Source organism: Panthera onca, chromosome E2, assembly GCF_046562875.1.
Source record: "Panthera onca isolate mPanOnc1 chromosome E2, mPanOnc1 haplotype 2, whole genome shotgun sequence".
Classification (NCBI taxonomy): Eukaryota; Metazoa; Chordata; class Mammalia; order Carnivora; family Felidae; genus Panthera; species Panthera onca.
The window spans coordinates 10,236,285-10,255,031 of NC_138353.1; the positions used below are offsets into that span (position 1 = coordinate 10,236,285).

Genomic DNA, 18,747 nt, shown 5'->3' on the forward strand with positions numbered 1-18,747 from the left:
TCAGGTCTTAATGTCAGGGCCATGAAATCAAGGGCTGGCTCTGTGCTGGGCATGAAGCCTGCTAAAAGAAAGAGAGAGAACTACTTTCTGTCTCTATAAATTTGCCTGTTCTAGGTACCTCATGTAAATGAAACCATACATTTGTCCATTTGTGTCTGGTTTATTTCACCCAGCACGATGGTTTCAAGTTTCCTCCACGTTGGTTGGGGGCGTGTATCAGGATCTCATTCCTTTTTAAGGTTGAATAATGTTTCAGTGTATATATTACATCTTGTTTATCTATTCACCTGTTACTGGACATTTGGATTTTGGGCTATTGTGAATTATGTTGCTAGGACCATTGATGCACAGGTATGTGAATCCCCTTTCCAGTTATTTGGAATATCTACTTAGACATAAAGTTGCTGTATCACGTAGTAATTCTACATATAACTTTTTTGTGGACCTGCAAAACTGTTTCCCACAGGGGCTGCACGATTTTACATTCTCACCAGCAATGTGCAAGGGTTCCAGTTTTCCCGCATCCTTGCCAACCCTTGTCATTACTGTTTTGGTGGTGGTTGTTTTCCTTTGTTTTTGATAATGGCCATCCTAATGGTTGTGAGGTGGTATCTCGCTGTGGTTTCCATTTGCATTTCCCTGAAGACTAGTGATGTTGAGCATATTTTCCTATGCTTATTTGCCATTTGTCTCTCTTCTTTGGAGACATGACCCTGGATATCAGTTTCTTACCAGATAGGGGCTTTGCAAATATTTACTTCCATTCTATGGGTTGTCTTTTCACTGTCTTGATAGGGTCTTTTGGTGCACAAAAGTTTTTAATTTTGATGCTCAGCTTTTTTTTTCTTCTTGTGTTGCTTATGCGTTTGGTATCAGATATATCACATATCTTTTAAAAAGAAAAATGTGGGGGCACCTGGGTGGTTCAGTGCGTTAAGCATCTGACTCTTGATCTCAGCTCAGATGATCTCAGGATCATGAGTTCAAACCCCATGTTGGGCGTGGAGCCTATTAAAAAAACAAAAAATGGTGGCAGACATTACCTTAGCTCAGTGACCAAACTCACCAAATGATCAAACTCAAATGAGACAAACTAGCATCACACGCCCCTCATGGGATACTCTGAGAAGAAACAGGATCATTCCTGTCATATTTCTGCCCCAAAATGTCAAACCTGGATCTCATCATGAGGAAACATCAGACAAACCCAAATTAAGGGACATTTTGCAATATAACTGAAGTGGACTCTTCAAACTGTTCATGTCTTGGGGTGCCTGGATGGCTCAGTCATTTAAGCTTCTGACTCTTGATTTGGGCTCAGGTCATGATCTCTTGGTGGTGGGATCGAGCCCCGCCTTGGATTCCACATTGAGGGAGAAGCCTGCTTAAGATTCTCCCTCCTTCTTCCCCTGCCCCACCCCGTTCACTCTCTTTCTCTATAAAATAAAATAAAATAAAATAAAATAAAATAAAATAAGGAATTCAAGAAACACAACAGCTGAACATAGGGGAAGGAAGGGAAAATAAGATAAAAGCAGAGACTCTTAAATACAGAGAACAGGGGCGCCTGGGTGGCGCAGTCGGTTAAGCGTCCGACTTCAGCTCAGGTCACGATCTCGCGGTCGGTGAGTTCGAGCCCCGCGTTGGGCTCTGGGCTGATGGCTCAGAGCCTGGAGCCTGCTTCCGATTCTGTGTCTCCTTCTCTCTCTGCCCCTCCTCCCTTCATGCTCTGTCTCTCTCTGTCTCAAAAATAAATAAAAACGTTAAAAAAAATTAAAAAAAAATACAGAGAACAAACTGTCAACCTGTCAGCACAGAGCCTAGAGCCTGCTTCAGACTCTGTGTCTCCGTCTCTCTCTCCCTGCCCCTCCCCTGTTCACGCTTTGTCTCTCTCTGTCTCTCAAAACTAAATAAACATTAAAAAAAATTTTTTTGAATCGCTCCAATACATACGTACATAGAGTAAATGGGGCACGATGTCAGCTAATCATGGATCCAGGCGAGTAAACATTGGAGTTCGTTGTTCTAACTTTACAATTTTTTTTGTAGATATGAAAATTTTCTACACACAAAGCTGGCACAATGAATTTAAGATCAAATGGTACACTGTGGAGATATCTCTCCACAACATCCTTTGCGTCTCCAACAACGTGTCAATGCATACACGTTTCTCTCATTCCTTTTTTTTTCTTTTTTCTTTTTTTTTAATTTGAGAGGGAGAGGGAGAGAGAGAGAGAGAATCTTAAGCAGACTCCAACTCCATGCAGAGCCCCACGTGGGGCTCAATCCCATGACCCTGGGATCATGACCCGAGCTGAACTCAAGCGTCTGATACGCAACCGACTGAGCCACCCAGGCGCCCCTCTGTCAACTTAACTACTGCCTCATATTTTGTTATGTAGCTGCACATAAACTAACTGACTTTTCCCCTCACGATGCATATTTTGACCCAGTTTTTCCCTAGGGCAAGCATACCGTCATGATCTTGCAAAGGGAAGGATCATTTCAAAATCCATACGAGAGTGGAAGTGTTAGGATTGCTCCTTCTTTCCATGTCTCTGGAATATCACCTTTAGACTCCAAACCACTCAGGCATGAGATTCCTGAAGGCAGAGACAGAATCTGTTCCCCTGCAAACCGCACGAGGGACCCCAGGCCAGAATCATCCAGCTGAACTCCCGAACTCCTGACCCACAGAAACTGTGTGAGATAAAATAATATTTACTATTTCCTAGGTAATTTTATTTTTTAAAAACAAAAAAATATTTTAACGTTTATTTATTATTTTTGAGACAGAGGGAGACAGAGCATGAACGGGGGAGGGGCAGAGAGAGACAGAATCGGAAGCAGGCTCCAGGCTCTAGGCCATCAGCCAGAGTCCAACGCGGGGCTCGAACTCACGGACCACAAGATCGTGACCCGGGCTGAAGTCGGACGCTTAACCGACTGAGCCACCCAGGCACCCCTCCTAGGTAATTTTAAAATTCATGGATACAATGTCCTTTTTCCCCTGCCGGACCGTGAATGTCGTCAGAGTGGGGACAGTGTGTTTTTCTTGATAACTGTTCGTTCATTCATTCATTCATTCACTCACTCATTCATCCAGCAAATGTTTTTGGAACACCGGACTCATGTCAGGCACTGAGCTAAGCGCTAGACGTCAAGGCTGGGACTAAGGTGAGCCAAGCAAGGTGTCCAGGGAACAAACCTCAAGTAGGTGCTGACTTTCAGACTCTTGCAAGGGCAGGGTCATCACCTAAGAGTGAGTGCCTTTTTTTTTTTTTTAAGGTTTTATTTATTTATTTAATTAATTTATTTATTTTTGAGAGAGAGTGTGAACAGGGGAGGGGCAGAGAGAGAGGGAGACGGAGAATCCCAGGCAGGCTCTGGGCTGCCAGTGCAGAGCCCCACGTGGGGCTCAAACTCAAGAACCCGAGAGACCATTACCTCCGCTGAAATGGAGAGTCGTACGCTTAACTGACTGAGCCACCCAGGCACTCAAGAGTGCCTCTTTAATTTTATATCCTGGGCACCTTGCTTACCTTGTCTCAATCCCAACCTTCCTAGAGATACAGCAGTGCACCAGATAGAAATGATCCCTAACCTTTTCGTGCCAATGTGTTGGCGCTTCTGCTAATACCACGTTTTGAATTTACATTGTTCTATGATATGTGGTTTTTTAAAAATATTTTTATTTCTTTTTGAGAGACAGAGCAAGGGCGGGGGGGAGGGACAGATCAGGGACTCCCAGAACCACGGTACTCAGGCTCCTCTTATGAGGGCTTGTGACGAATATTCGGGGGGGGGGGGGGGATGTTAACATTACAATGAAACTGAGGTCACTGTTGAGCACTTTCTGATTCATCCGCACAGGCATCTCATCCACAAATGTTTCTTTCCCCAGTCCAGCAACTCATTAGTTAATTTCCAAAAGATGAATTTGACAGTTAGGCGGAAGCTCCTGGGAGCTTGCTGAGCTTAGGAGGTCAGTCCTGAGTTCAGGGAGTCAGAGGGTCTCTCCACTGATACTATAAGAAATGAGACTTGGGGCACCAGGGTGGCTCAATTGGTTGAGTGTCAGACTCTTGATTTTGGCTCAGGTCCTGATCTCATGGTTAATGGGATCGAGTCCCTTGTCGGGCTCCATGAGAAGAGCATGGAGACTGCTTGGGATTCTCTCTCACACCCTCTCTTTCTCAGTCCCCCTCCACTGCTCTCTCCCTCTCTCTATCTCTGGAATAAATAAATAAACATTAAAACAAAACAAAACAAAACAAAAAAGAAACCTAGAGGGGCACCTGGCCGGCTCAGTCAGTGGAACACGCGATGCTTGACCTTGGGGTTATGAGTTCGAGCCACAGGGTGGGTTTGGAGATTACTTAAAAATAAAATCTTAGGGGTGCCTGGGTGTCTCAGTCGGTTAAGCGTCTGGCTTCCGCTCAGGTCACGATCTCACTGCTCCTGAGTTTGAGCCCCACGTGGGGCTCTGTGCTGATAGCTCAGAGCCTGGAGCCTGCTTCGGATTCTGTGTCTCCCTCTCTCTCTAATGAACCCCTGCTTGTGCTCTGTCTCTCAAAAATGAATAAATGTTAAAAAAAAAAAAAAATCAGGGGCGCCTGGGTGGCTCAGTCGGTTAAGCGGGCGACTTTGGCTCAGGTCATGATCTCGCGGTCCGTGAGTTCGAGCCCCGCGTAGGGCTCTGTGCTGACAGCTCAGAGCCTGGAGACCGTTTCGGGTTCTGTGTCTCCCTCTCTCTGACCCTCCCCCGTTCATGCTCTGTCTCTCTCTGTCTCAAAAATAAATAAACGTTAAAAAAAATTAAAAAAAATCAAACCTAGGGGCACCTGGGTGGCTCAGTGGTCGTGATCTTGCAGTTGGTGCGTTCGAGCCCCACATCGGGCCGTGCACTACAGTGTGGAACCTGCTTGGGATTCTCTCTCTCTCTCTCTCTCTCTGCCCTTCCCCCCTTTCCCTCTCTCTTTCTGTCAAAGTAAATAAGTAAACTTAAAAAAAAAAATCAAACCTAGAGAATTTCGGTGACGGGAGAAGAGGACCTTTGTAGGCAGGCAGGGTCTTCTACACAGGTCTGTGGAAGTGGTGTTTAAGGTAAAAGAAGAAAAGGAGCCAGCCTCAGGATGAATGCGGAAAGGTCCATGGGCAAGAGCAAAGTACAAAGGAAAAGTTGCTGAGTTAGGAAAACATTTGGCCTATTTGAGGTAACTGAAAGGAGACAACTGTACCTCTGGATAGGAAGTAAGAAGATCCTATTATCCTGTGGACGTTAACAATGAGCATTCGTGATGTCAACTAGTATTTATTGAGCACTTACTATGTATCAAACACTGTGATAAGCGCTTTGGAAACTTATCCAAGATGTAAAACAACCCCGCCGAGGTGACCTCTTGATTACTCCTTGTTTACACATGAAGAAATTGAGCTAAGAGGTGAAGTTGTTGTCCCAAAGTCACACAGCTAGGAAATGCAATGGCTGAATTTGCACACAGTCCTCTCAAAATCATTCTCTTAAACCACTGTCAATCTCCCACAGGGAACCGCAATATATTTCAAAAAAAGGACTGGGTGAGCGCGGTCAGAGTCACATTTCGAGTTCCCACAGCGCAGTTTTTTCTCCTTCTTCTCCTTCTTTTTTTTTTTTTTTTTTTTCCTGCCCCCAGACCCACAGATCAATTTCTTACTTAAAACTACTATTTCCAGCATGCCCTTCTCGCCTTGGGAGGATAGAGATGGAGGGAGGACTACCAGAACTACATTTCCCAGAATGCAACTCCCCGTTGCGGGCTATCACGCAATTGTAGTCCTCGGAAGGGACCATCACCCGCAACTCCCAGCATGCATTCGGGGTCTGTACCGTGGGGTGGGAAAAGGACAGTCGCGCAGCATGTTGGGAAGGGGGACCAGCCCTTTTCCCAGGCTTGCAGCCTGGCCGGGGAAGGCATTCTTCAGACTACAGTTCCCAGTGGGCTGTGCGCGAGAAGGCGGGCGCGTTCTTCTGCCGGAAGTCCGCTCTAGCCCTGGGACCCCGGACTGCTGCGGGAGCCGGAGCTGCCAAGTAGCCGCGGGACCGGGGCCGCTGGGGTCCGGACGGGGGTCGCCATGGTAACGGGGGCGCGCCCACCTTGGGGACGGGCGCAGGGTGGGTCCGCGTGCAGGTGCTTGAGGCTCGCTTGGGTGCTGACAAGCGTCCCCTGCCGCGGTGCGGTGGTTTGGGCCGGGCGCGGGCTCTCGGGATTGGGGCCGATTGGAGGCCCGGGAAGGGGGCAACTGGGTGGTGATTCTCGGCGCGGAAGCGCACCGGGGGTCTCGAAGCTAGAGGACATTGGCGACCGAGTGCCAAGGGGAGAGGGCTGTGCGGGAGACATTGGAGATGGCGGGGGCGGGGGGTTGAAATGCGGAGGCGATTCGTGAAGCGGGACCTCGGAGGTGGGGAGAAGGAATGGGAGGTGGGGAGGGGGCGACCCAAGAGGAGGGATCTCTGGGAGTGTGGCAGGATAATTGGAGAAGAATGGAAACCTCTGGGACTGCTTCGGAAGGGGTCTTTAGAAGGCGGAAACTGACACTGAAGGAAGAGAGGGGCTGTTGAAACGGGAGGAGTACTGCTGACGAGAGAGAGGGAGAAAGAGAATGAGAGAGTCTCAAGGGGAAGAGCCTGGGCGCTGGAGACGGGAAGTAGGCTGCTGTAGGGAATGGGGTCAGGGGAAGTGTGTTGCAAAGCAGGAGAAGGCTTGGAGGTAGGGAGTGGGTATTAGAAACGGTTGGGGGCAATGGAACAGGTCTTTCCAAGAAGAGGGGTCTTGGGTAGGGATAGACATGCAAATGTGAGAGATGTGAATGGAGTTTTTGGAGCAAGGACTGGGCATTGGATTTGGCTCCCCTCCCCCAGGATGGGTCTTTGGGCAGGGAGCTGGAAAACAAGATCAGTGGAGGTGGGTGTCAGAACGAGGGAGTCTCCCCCATCAACAGGGTCCTTGGAGGCAACACGGACCTTTGGAACAGGGGAGGAGGCCTTGGCATCAGAGAAGGGATGTCCTCAGTAAAAGGCCTTCTGAGGCCTGAAAGAGGGGATTGATCGAAACCCAGAAATTGGAAGTCAAAATGGAAGAGCTCCAGGGGATGGGGGCTCAGAGACAGGGAAGGTTGGGGGGCATCCAGAGGGAACATCAGAGGGGTGAGGGTGCAGGAGGGAAGGGACCTCTTAGGGCAGATTCCCAGAGGTGGAGAGATTCTAATACAGAAGAGGCGTGTAAGGGAATTTGGGGGTGAGCGGCAGTCCTCTCCCTCAGTTCTTTTAGCTCTCCTCCCCCATATACCCTATATATCTCTGGCTCTGGCCACAGGTTGTGGCTGTCTAGTGAGCCTCCCCCCAGCCAGGCCCAGGCCCTTTCCCTTTGTACCCAGGACCCCTGGCCTGCTAGGAAGTGGTTTTCCCTGGCTCAGCAGATGGGGTTCTTGGAAGGAGAGTGTAATATCCTGTTCCTGTCTGTCTTGATTGGTTGGGGGAAGGGGGACTATTGGAGAGTGAGGCTTAGGAAAGAGAGTGGACTCCCATGAACGGATAGAGGCTCCCGGAGAGTCAGCCAGGGTAAAGGGGTCCAGAGCAAAGCCTTTCGACTCCCAGGTGTGCTTTGTGGCTGTGAGACTTCTTTCTCTGAGCCTCAGTTTCTTCATGTATAAATGGGCATACGCATGCCTGTCTCAAACAGAACTGGGCCTAAACGCAGGCTTCCTAGCTGGGTGAAGTTGGGCCTTGGTTTTCTTTTCTTTTCTTACTATTTTTTTTTTATATGATATTCTTTTTTTTTTTTTTTTTTTTTTAATTTATTTATTTTTGGGACAGAGAGAGACAGAGCATGAACGGGGGAGGGGCAGAGAGAGAGAGACACACAGAATCGGAAGCAAGCTCCAGGCTCCGAGCCATCGGCCCAGAGCCCGACGCGGGGCTCGAACTCACGGACCGCGAGATCGTGACCTGGCTGAAGTCGGACGCTTAACCGACTGCGCCACCCAGGCGCCCCATCTTTTCTTACTATTTTTTAACTATTTATTTGGGGCGCCTGGGTAGGCTCAGTCGGTTAAGCATCCGACTTCAGCTCAGGTCATGATCTCAAAGTCCGTGGGTTCAAGCACTGCATCGGGCTGTGTGCTGAAGGCTCAGAGCTTGGAGCCTGTTTCTGATTCTGTGTTTCCCTCTCTCTGCCTCTTCCCCGCTGTCACTCTGTGTGTTTAAATAAACATTTAAAAAAAAAAATTTTTTTTAATGTTTATTTATTTATTTTGAGAGAGAGAGTGCGAGCAGGGGAGGGGCTGAGAGAGAGGAACAGAGAGAGAACCCCAAGCAGGCTCGACGCTCAGTGCGGAGCCCGACATGGGGCTCTGTTCCACGACCCCGGGATCCTGACCCAAGCTGAAATCAAGAGTCGGACCCATAACCGACTGAGCCACCCAGGCGCCCCGGGCCTTGGTTTTCTTAAAGTCAAATGATGGTGAATTATAATGTCACTAAGAACTAACACTTGTGTAACATTTAGTATGTTCCAGCCACTGTGCTGGGCCCCTGACATTTCTTAACCCTTGCGACTATCTTATGAGGGAGGTGCTTTCATTATGTCCATTATACAGAAGGAGAAACTGAGGCCCAGAGAGGCCAAGTTACTTGCCCGTGGACACACAGCCAGGAGTGCCAGGATTCATTCAGGCTCTAGAGTCTGTGTTCTTTTTTTTTTTTTTTTTTTTAATTTTTTTAATGTTTATTTATTTTTGAGACAGAGAGAGACAGAGCATGGATGGGGGAGGGGCAGAGAGAGAGGGAGACACAGAATCGGAAGCAGGCTCCAGGCTCTGAGCCATCAGCCCAGAGCCCGACGCGGGGCTCGAACTCACGGACTGCGAGATCGTGACCTGAGCCGAAGTCGGACGCTTAACCGACTGAGCCACCCAGGCGCCCCGTAAAAAAAAAAATTTTTTTTTTGAAAAGAAAAGAAGTGAAGCCTGGACACACGCCTCCACGTGGGTGCGCTTTGAAAACATCGCCAAGGGACAGAAGGCAAACCAAGGGCCACAGAGTTTCTGATTCTATTCACACGCAATGTCCAGAACAGGAAAATCTATAGAGATAGAAAGGTTCTTGTTTGCCAGCGGCCGGAGGGAGGGGAAGTGTCTGCTACACGGGTGGGGGTTTCTTTCTGGGGTGATGAAAATATTCTGGAATTAGAGCCTAGTGATTTTTGCCCAATCATATGAATGCACTAAAAACCACTGGAACGATATACATCTTGAATGGGTGAATTTTAGGTGGCGCGGTCGGTTAAGGTTCTGACTCTGTGATCTCTAGCTGGTGAGATCCAGCCTGGTGTCAGGCCCCACGCTGACAGCGCAGAACCTGCTTGGGATTCCCTGTCTCCTTCTCTCTGCACATGTGTGCGCCGTCTCTCTCTCTCTCTCTCTCAAAAGAAAGAAACATATCTTTTAAGTGGGTGAAATTTAAGAAATTGGTAAGGAAAAAGAAACTAAAGGAGTGGGGTCTCCCGGATTCAGACCACAGAAGTCTGAAACTCAAAACATTTCCCGAGCGCATGCTCTGTGCCGGCTCCTGAATTAAGCTTATAAACCTCTATCCCACCGAACACTGACAAGGTGGACCTTCTTAGGAAACTTACTTTGCCGGTGGGGAGTCTGAGGCTGAGGGGGCGGATCCTTTGTCCAAGGTCAAACAGACAAAGATAGCGGAGCCTGGGCCTCAGGGCCAGGGAGTGGGAAAAGTCACTCCCTTGGGGTGTTGGGACCACCGGGCTCTGGGGAGCAGTTGAGACCCCAGAGGGCAGGCGGCAGGAGGCGTGGCCCGTGGGGATGGGCGGGGCTTTGGGGCGGGGCATCCTGGACCAGCCCGCTCTCTCCGCCACGCTCGTTCACTTCCGCTTTCTCCTGCTGTCCCCAGATCCGCTTCATCCTCATCCAGAACCGGGCGGGCAAGACGCGCCTGGCCAAATGGTACATGCAGTTCGATGACGACGAGAAACAGAAGCTGATCGAGGAGGTGCACGCCGTGGTCACTGTCCGAGATGCCAAACACACCAACTTTGTGGAGGTGATGCTCCCCTGGCCCCCCATGCCTACCACACTCGCCTGCTTCCCTCCACCCGTCCTTCCTGCCCAGCCTCCTGCCCTAAGCCTACCGGCAGGAACCCCTCGGGCCCTCTTTTCCTTCCCGCGTTCATTCCCTCAACACGCTTTGAGCTGGCGATCTTCCTTCTTTGCAAAGACCTTTTCATTGTGGGGAAAAAAAAATTTTTTTTTTAAGATTTTAGTTTTAAGTCATCCCTACACCCAACGTGGGGCTCGAACCCACAACCCCGAGACCAAGAGTCACACGCTCTACCAGGCGCCAGGGTCCCCACGTTGTGAAGATTTTCGAACATACAGATTAATACAGTGAGAAGGAAGTTGATTGAAGATTCATACACCCACTATCCAGATTTCATCTGTATTAATATTTCACCCTTTCCTCTACCTTTTCTTTTTCTTTTGGCTGAAGGATTTTTTTTTTTTTCTCGTGCCTTTTTAAAACTTCCTATAAAGGGGCGCCTGGGGTGGCCCAGATGGTTAAACGTCCGACTTTGGCTCAGGTCATGATCTCAGAGGTCGTGGGTTCGAGCCCGGCGTGGGGCTCTGTGCTGACAGCTCAGAGCCTGGAGCCTGCTTCAGATTCTGTATCTCCCTCTCTCTCTGCCTGTCCCCCATTCGTGCTCTCTCGCTCTCTCTCTCTCAAAGGTAAAGAAACATTAAAAAGAAACTTACTTTAAAAAATTACTCATTTATAAAAATGAGGGCGCCCAGGGACCTGGCTGGTTCAGTCGGTGGAGGACGTGACTCTTGATCTCAGGGTTGTGAGTTTAGCCCCACATTGGGTGTAGAGATTGCTTAAAAATGAAATCTTAAAAATGAAATAAAACTCTAGAAAAACACACACAAGTAGAGACTAAGGTAGCGAACTATCTCTTGCTGTAGTGTTTGAAATTAAGTTACAGAGATGATGACTTTTCACTCCTAATTATCTCAGAAAATAAAGATGCTTCCTTATGTTACCACAATATCATTAGCCGACCTGATGAAAGTAATCATACTCCCTTATTTACTCTAATACCCAATCAATAGTTAAATGTCCCACAGATTGTCGTAGCTGATTATTCAGAGCCAGTCAACGATCTTGTATGGCTGTTTGTTGCTATGTCTCAGGTTCGTTCGTTCGTTCGTTCGTTCGTTCATTTTAAGTAATCTCCATACCCAACAGGGGGCTTGAACTCATGACCCTGGCTGTACTGCCTGAACCAGCCTGGTGTCTTTAAATCAGGAAGGCTGTGTCTTTAATTCCCATGGCATCAGCCAGGCTGATTGTCCTGTAAATTCAACACATTTAATGGGGGCCTACTGTATGCCGGGCACTGTTCCTTACTATTATTATTATTACGTTTATGTTTATTATTTTTGAGATGGAGCAGGGGAGAGGCTGAGAGAGGGGGAGACAGAGGAGCTGAAGCGGGCTCTGCGCTGACACCAGAGAGCCCGACACGGGGCTCGAACTCACGAACTGTGAGATCATGACCTGAGCCGAAGTCGGACGCTTAACCAACCGAGCCACCCAGGCGCCCCCGCCGGGCACTGTTCTGGGTGCGGGAACTGAAAGATCCAAGTCTCCGCCCTGAGGGCACTGATGTTCTGGTCAGAGGGAGACTGGTGACAAAGGTAGAGCCTGGCGGGTGGTGATAGGTGCCGGGGAGCCAAAGCGTCATCTGTGGGAGGTGAAGTGCTGGCGTGTGTACAGCGGGGGTCGGAATGCAGGTGTCAGGGATTTAAGGAGGAAGTCTGGAAACGGTAGCATTGGAGCCAAGACCTGAAGGGGCTGAAGAAGTGGCAGGAGATGATATGTGAGAGGGAGGGAGCCCTCCCAACCCAGGGAGTAGCGAGTAAGGAGTAGCGAGCAAAGGCCCTGAGGCGGGAACCTAGTGGGGCATTCCTGGGATAGCAAGAAGGCTAGCGGGTCTGAGGTGCTGTAAGGCAGGGAGGAGGGCCGATGAGGTCAAAGGGATAACGGGGACAGATCACCTGGGGCCTCGTGGGCCTCCTAAGACTTGAGCTCTTATGAGTGCGGTGGCTGCTCCGGGAGGCTTTTGAGCAGAGGAGGGAGGTGGGCCAGCTCAGGAAAGAGCAGATTGAGGGTGAAGGCCAGGAGTGAGGTGTCTGTTCACACCCCAGCGGAGAATCCAGGATGGAGTGATGAACCGGAGTTTGGGCAGGATGTGGTGATCTGGAAGGTTCTGCACACTGCGGGCAAGGAAGGCCGAGGGACTTAGCGGGGTTGGGGGTGGGGTGATGATCGACAGAGGGGAACAAAGGAGAGAAGAGAGGCCATATCTAGAGACGGGAGGTGAGGAGGCAGAGGAAAGCCAGGAGATTCGGGGGTCCCAGCAGCCTAGAGAAAAGGGTTTCCAGGAGGAGGACGGGATGGGGGGCCTTGCGGGGAGCGGGGCGACGGGGCCAGAGCCGGTGCAGCAGGTGCAGGACGGAAGGAGGGGGCGGATGCCCCATCCCCTGCTGCCAGCATAGTGGGCCTCCTGCTCGGAGTGCTGAGGGACCAGGAGCAGGTCGGTGAGGCCAGCTGGGCAGGCGAGAAGGTCACAAGGGGCCCTGACGCCCAGATCTTCGGTTCCTCCCGATGCAGGCCATTCATTCATTCATTTGTTCCCTTGTGCGTTTATTTCCCACTCTCTCCCACGACCACCCAGAGAGGGCAGGGCTGGGACGGAGCAGCTGGGTGGGAGGAGGGCGCCTGACTCAGCCTGAGGGTCAGGGAGGGGTTCCCAGGGGAGGGAATGCAGTGGGGAATAAGAGAGAATTGGTGGGGCGCCTGGGTGGCTCAGTCAGTTAAGCGTCCTACTTCAGCTCAGGTCACGATCTCACGGTCCGTGAGTTCGAGCCCCGCGTCGGGCTCTGGGCTGACGGCTCGGAGCCTGGAGCCTGCTTCTGATTCTGTGTCTCCCTCTCTCTCTGCCCCTCCCCCGTTCATGCTCTGTCTCTCTCTGTCTCAAAAATAAATAAACGTTAAAAAAAATTAAAAAAAAAAAAAAAGAGAGAGAGAATTGGTCCCTCCCCCAACGAAGTGGGAAGGATCACGGGTAGGAGACAATAAATACTGTCTCTCTCAGGAGACTGAGATCAGGGCAGGCTTCCTGGAGGAGGGGACTTGTGAGAGGAAAACCTAAGAATGAGTACCCAACGAGAAGGCCCAGGCCACCCAAACTTTCTTCCTCTCGTTTGTTCATGAATGCCTATTCCTTAGCACCTATATTAGATTCCGTCTGCTGTGGTAACAAATCACTTTTTTCTTCTAGTTTATTTATTTATTTTGAGAGAGAGAGAGAGAGCGAGCACGCACACAAGTGAGGGAGGGTAGGTGAGGAGGAGAGACAGAATCCCAAGCAGGCTCCACGCCACCAGCGCCGAGCCCGATGTGCGGCTCGAACTCACTGACTGTGAGATCATGACCTGAGCCGAGATCAAGAGTTGGGACACTTAACCGACTGAGCCGCCCAGGCGCCCCTGTGGTAACAAATTACTAAACTTAGTGGTTCCAAACAACACAGATTCATTGTCCCAACAGTTCTTGAGGTCGGGCGTCCACAATGGCTCAGCAGGGGCTGAGTTCCCTCTGCGGGCTCCGGGGAGAGTCTGTTTCCTTGCCTTTCCCCCACTTCTGGAGGCGGCCTGCGTTCCTCCGCACGGGGGGGGCCCCTTCTCCAGCTTCAAAGGCGGCAGCATAGCCTCTTGAACTCTCTCTCCCACCCACACTCTCCCGTTGTCTTCTTTCCCTTATAAGGATCCTTGTGGAATTGCTCTGGGCCCCGTCGGGATAATCCCGGATCTCCCCATCTCAAGATATTTAGCACACCTGCACAATATCTTTTGCCATGTAAGGTCACCTATTCACGGATTCCAGGGATTAGGGCTTGGCCTTCTTCCCGTGCAGGGTGGTGCTGGGGACACAGCGGTGACAGCCCCAGCTCAGTCCAGTGAGGAGACAGACCTGCCCCCAGACAGTGACGCCTGGAGTGGTCAGGGTGGGGATGGGGGCCCCGTGGTGGGGGCAGTTCAGAGGGGGCCTGCCCCGGTCTGCGGGAAGAGACTCATCTGAGAGTATATAGCAGGAGAAGGCATGAAGGTGTGGGGCCGGATCCCTGAGAGAGAGAGAGAGAGAGAGCACACAAGGTGCCCGTGGGGAGGGGCAGAGGGAGAGGGAGAGAGAGAATTCCGAGCAGGCGCTCAGTGCAGAGCCTGACTTGGGGCTCGATCCCAGGACCCTGAGATCATGACCCGAGCTGAAATCAAGAGTCGACGCTCAACTGAGTGAGCCACCCAGCTTCCCCGAGAAGCCTTCAAATTTAAAACTGAGGCATAGGAACAAGCCGGGAGGGTGACAGTGGGAGACGGAGAGCTTTAAGAAAAAAAAGAATGCCGGGGCGCCTGGGTGGCTTGGTCGGTTAAGCGTCTGACTTCGGCTCAGGTCATGATCTCACGGTCCGTGAGTTCGAGCCCCGCATCGGGCTCTGTGCTGACAGCTCAGAGCCTGGAGCCTGTTTCAGATTCTGTGTCTCCCTCTCTCTCTGCCCCTCCCCTGTTCATGCTCTGTCTCTCTCGGTCTCAAAAATAAATAAACGTTAAAAAAAAAAATTTAAAAAAAAAAAAAAAAAAAAAAGAAAAAAAAGAATGCTGGGCGCCTGGGTGGCTCAAGCGGTGAAGCATCCGACTCTTGATTTCTGTTCAGGTCATGATGTCAGGGTCCTGAGATTGAGCCCCACGCCTGCTTGGGATTCTCCCTTGCTCCCTGCCCCTCCCCGGCTCTCGCACTCTCTCTCTCTCTCTCTCTCTCTAAGTAAACAAATAAACTAAAAAAAAAAAGGGGCGCCTGGGTGGCGCAGTCGGTTAAGCGTCCGACTTCAGCCAGGTCACGATCTCGCGGTCCGTGAGTTCGAGCCCCGCGTCGGGCTCTGGGCTGATGGCTCGGAGCCTGGAGCCTGTTTCCGATTCTGTGTCTCCCTCTCTCTGACCCTCCCCCGTTCATGCTCTGTCTCTCTCTGTCCCAAAAAATAAATGAAAAACGTTGAAAAAAAAAATTAAAAAAAAAAAAAAAAGGAAAGGAGACATACTCAAAGTATAGAAATTAACAGAAGGATGAGCCTGGGGGGGAGGGGGTAGGAAAAAAAGAGGCATAAAAATCAGGGACTAATGTTTTGTAGTTTCCACCAGGTGGCGACAAAACATTCTAACACCAGACCCAGAGCTGGGATTTTTCAGATATTGGCCAAAGACCTTGTGCTTAGCAAACCCTGATGCCTATTTGTATCTATATCTATCTCTCTCTCTTTTTTTATTTTATTTTTTTATTTTTGTAATGTTTTATTTATTTTTGAGACAGAGAGAGACAGAGCATGAACAGGGGAGGGTCAGAGAGAGGGAGACACAGAATCTGAAACAGGCTCCAGGCTCTGAGCTGTCAGCACAGAGCCCGACGCGGGGCTCGAACTCACGGACCGCGAGATCATGACCTGAGCCGAAGTCGGAGGCTTAACCGACCAAGCCACCCAGGCGCCCCTCTCTCTTTTTTTTTTTAAAACAAATTTTATTTACTTTGAGAGAGAGAGAGAGTGCGCACACCATGCCAAAGGGGGAGAGGTAGAGAGGAGGAGAAGGAGAATCCCAGGAAGGCTCTGTACTGTCCGTGCAAAGCCCAATGCGGGGCTCAAACCCACGCACCACGAGATCATGACCTGAGCCAAAGTCGGATGCTTAACCGAGCCCCCCAGGTGCCCCTGTATCTATCTCTTTATCTACTTTCCCAGTGCAGACCTCAGTGCAGACGCCCCCTCCAGGAAGCCCTCCTGGATCCCCAGGCTGGGGATGACTGTGGATGAACCTCTGTGGGTTTGGGAGCCCCGCGAGGGGAGGGCCGGGCCTGTCTCTGTCACCACTGTGTCCCCAGCACAGGGCCAGACGCAGAGCAGGGCCTCAGGGACCGTGCATGGGATAACGGACGGAATTTTTTGGCTCCGCTCTGCCCAGCACGTTGGGTCCTGGGCACAGCTGGGCGCTGACAGGCTCTCTGCCCTGCAGTTCCGGAACTTCAAGATCATTTACCGACGCTACGCTGGCCTCTACTTCTGCATCTGCGTGGATGTCAATGACAACAACCTCGCCTACCTGGAGGCCATCCACAACTTCGTGGAGGTGCAGGGGCAGGCGGGGGGTGGGGGGGGGCGGGGGAGCGGGTAGGGGCGCTGTGGCCCTCGGCCCGACTCCCCAGAACCACCCCTGGTCTCCCCTCGGGATGCCCAGACCCTCACCACCTCCACCGGGTGGGGGGGGGGGGGGGGGGCCTCCCTCTGCCCCTCCCTGCCCGTACAGTTTCCTCTTTCTCCCTCTGCCTGTCTGTCTGTCTTGTCTGCCGTCGTTCGCTCTCCGATCATCCCTGCCCCTGACTTTCTGCCTCTGACCGTCTTTGTCACCGCGTCTTTCCTCCTCCCTGCCTCCCCCTTCCTCAGTTTCTCTGCGTGTCTCTCCCTGCCCGGCTCTTACCATCTCTGCCTCCTCCCCCAGGTCTTAAACGAGTATTTCCACAACGTCTGTGAGCTGGACCTGGTGTTCAATTTCTACAAGGTGGGCTTCCGGTCGGGAGGAGGGAGGAGGGAGGAGGGCGGGCCGCCCGGTGCCTCTGCGCCTGTCCGTTTCCTGGCTCTCTGTCATCAGGGGTTCGGACCAGCACCTGTTGGGGGGTGGGGAGGCCTCCCTCACACCGGGGTCTCCCCCGCCACCCCGCCCCATCGACCTCCCTCCGCTCAGGTTTACACGGTCGTGGACGAGATGTTCCTGGCCGGCGAGATCCGCGAGACCAGCCAGACGAAGGTGCTGAAGCAGCTGCTGATGCTCCAGTCCCTGGAGTGAGGGCGCAGGCCCCCCACCCGCCCCGGTCCCCCGGCTCCCTGCTCGCCCCCTTGCCAGGCCCGGGCCACCCCGGTGCCCTCCCTCAGCCGCCCGGGAGGAAGGCCCCCGCTGGGCCCGGGGCCACCAGGAAGGAGACCGCACCCCACCGCCTCCGGGCCCAGCCGTGGGTGGAGGCCACCTCGCGCCTTCCGGGTAACCGTGCCCTTGTCGTGTGACGCTGTGAGTGCACGCGTGGAGCTCCCAATAAACCCGTGGTCCCGCCCGGCCTGTGTCTCTGAGCCCTCGCCTGTTCGCCCTAGAAGCCGCAGGCGCCGAGGGACGCCCCGCCATCCGTCGTCGGTCGGTCGGTCGGTCGGTCGACTAACACCCGTCGGCCTGAGTGAGGCGGGTGCACCGGGTGCATTCCCGCCCGCCCGACCTGGAGGGGCGAGGGGTTTAGACACTGAGCACTTGCCACTGAAATAGTGATACTCCTGCCAACATCTAACAGCAGCAGGCGTCACCTTCCCTAATCCTCACGAGGTCATGACGAAGGGACTGTCAGTATCCCCGCTTTCCAGGTGAGATCACTGAGGCTCGGGAAGGTCGAAAGACTTGCCTGCAGTCACATAGCTAGTGTGGCTAAGCTGGGTTGGTTCTGAGCCCTGGCAGGTGGCTCCAGAATCTTTCTTTTGTTTTTTTCTTTAATGTTTATTTTTGAGAAAGAGTGAGCGAGCGGGGAAGGGGCAGAGAGAGAGGGAGACAGAGGATCCAAAGCGGGCTCTGTGCTGAGAGCAGAGAGCAGAGAGCCAGGTGTGGGGCTCGAACTCATGAACCGCAAAATCATGACCTGAGCCGAAGTCTGACGCCTGACCAACTGAGCCGCCCAGGCATCCTGGTTGATAAGAGTTTTGTTTTGTTTTTCTTTCTTTTTTTTTTTTTTTTTAATTTTTTTTTTTTAACATTTATTTATTTGTGAGACAGAGAGAGACAGAGCATGAGCAGAGGAGGCTCAGAGAGAGAGGGAGACACAGAATCCGAAACAGGTTCCAGGCTCTGAGCTGTCAGCCCAGAGCCCGACGCGGGGCTCGAACTCACGGACCGCGAGGTCAGGACCCGAGCCGAAGTCGGACGCCCAACCGACTGAGCCACCCAGGCGCCCCTTGTTTTGTCTTTTAAGTTTATTTATTTACTTGAGAGAGACAGAGACCGCGTGAGTAGGGGAGGGGCAGAGAGAGAGACTCCCAAGCAGGCTCCACACCGTCAGCAGGGAGCCTGATGCGGGGCTCGAACCGTGAGATCACGACGGGAGCCCAAACCAAGAGTCGGATGCGCACCCAGCCAGCTGTTGCCCAGGCGCCCCGGCGGTCGCTAATAGATTTTATCTCGCAGGGTTTGCTTGAGAGTGAAGTCAATCCTGAGAAAGTTGAGGGGGTGCGTGACATTAGGAAGCAAACGCTCACTGCACAGACCTGAAGTGCCCGCTGCGGGCCGGGCCCTGTCACAGACACCAGAGACGTCTGCGGAAGCGGACAATGAGCAGCCGGCCCGCAGAGGCGACTTTGTAGACACAATCGTTACAACAGCGTGTTAGTTTCTCGCTGCTGCCGTAACGACTTTCCACGAACTCGGTGGCTTCAAACAACGGGGATTGGCGACTGACCACCGGAGGAGGGGTGAGGGTGGAGCGTCTGTGGCTGTCGAGGGGGTGGGAGGTGAGGCCCTCCCCGGGATGGGGAAAGAGCGGGTGGGAGGAATATG

General features: G+C 52.0%; 1 protein-coding gene across 2 annotated transcripts; it reads left to right on the forward strand.

The window, feature by feature from the left end:
- The first annotated feature begins 5,952 nt into the window (after nt 1-5,952).
- AP2S1 (adaptor related protein complex 2 subunit sigma 1) lies at nt 5,953-17,272 on the forward strand. Of its 2 annotated transcripts, XM_060651555.3 has the most exons (5): nt 5,983-6,117; nt 9,953-10,102; nt 16,180-16,293; nt 16,663-16,722; nt 16,906-17,272. In XM_060651555.3, the coding sequence occupies exons 1-5, from the start codon at nt 6,115-6,117 to the stop codon at nt 17,005-17,007; spliced, it is 429 nt and encodes a 142-aa protein (XP_060507538.1). In that variant the 5' UTR covers nt 5,983-6,114; the 3' UTR covers nt 17,008-17,272. The 2 variants fall into 2 exon arrangements, with proteins under 2 accessions (XP_060507539.1, XP_060507538.1); XM_060651556.3 differs by lacking the exon at nt 16,180-16,293 and having other exon boundaries at nt 5,953-6,117.
- The last annotated feature ends 1,475 nt before the right edge of the window (nt 17,273-18,747 follow it).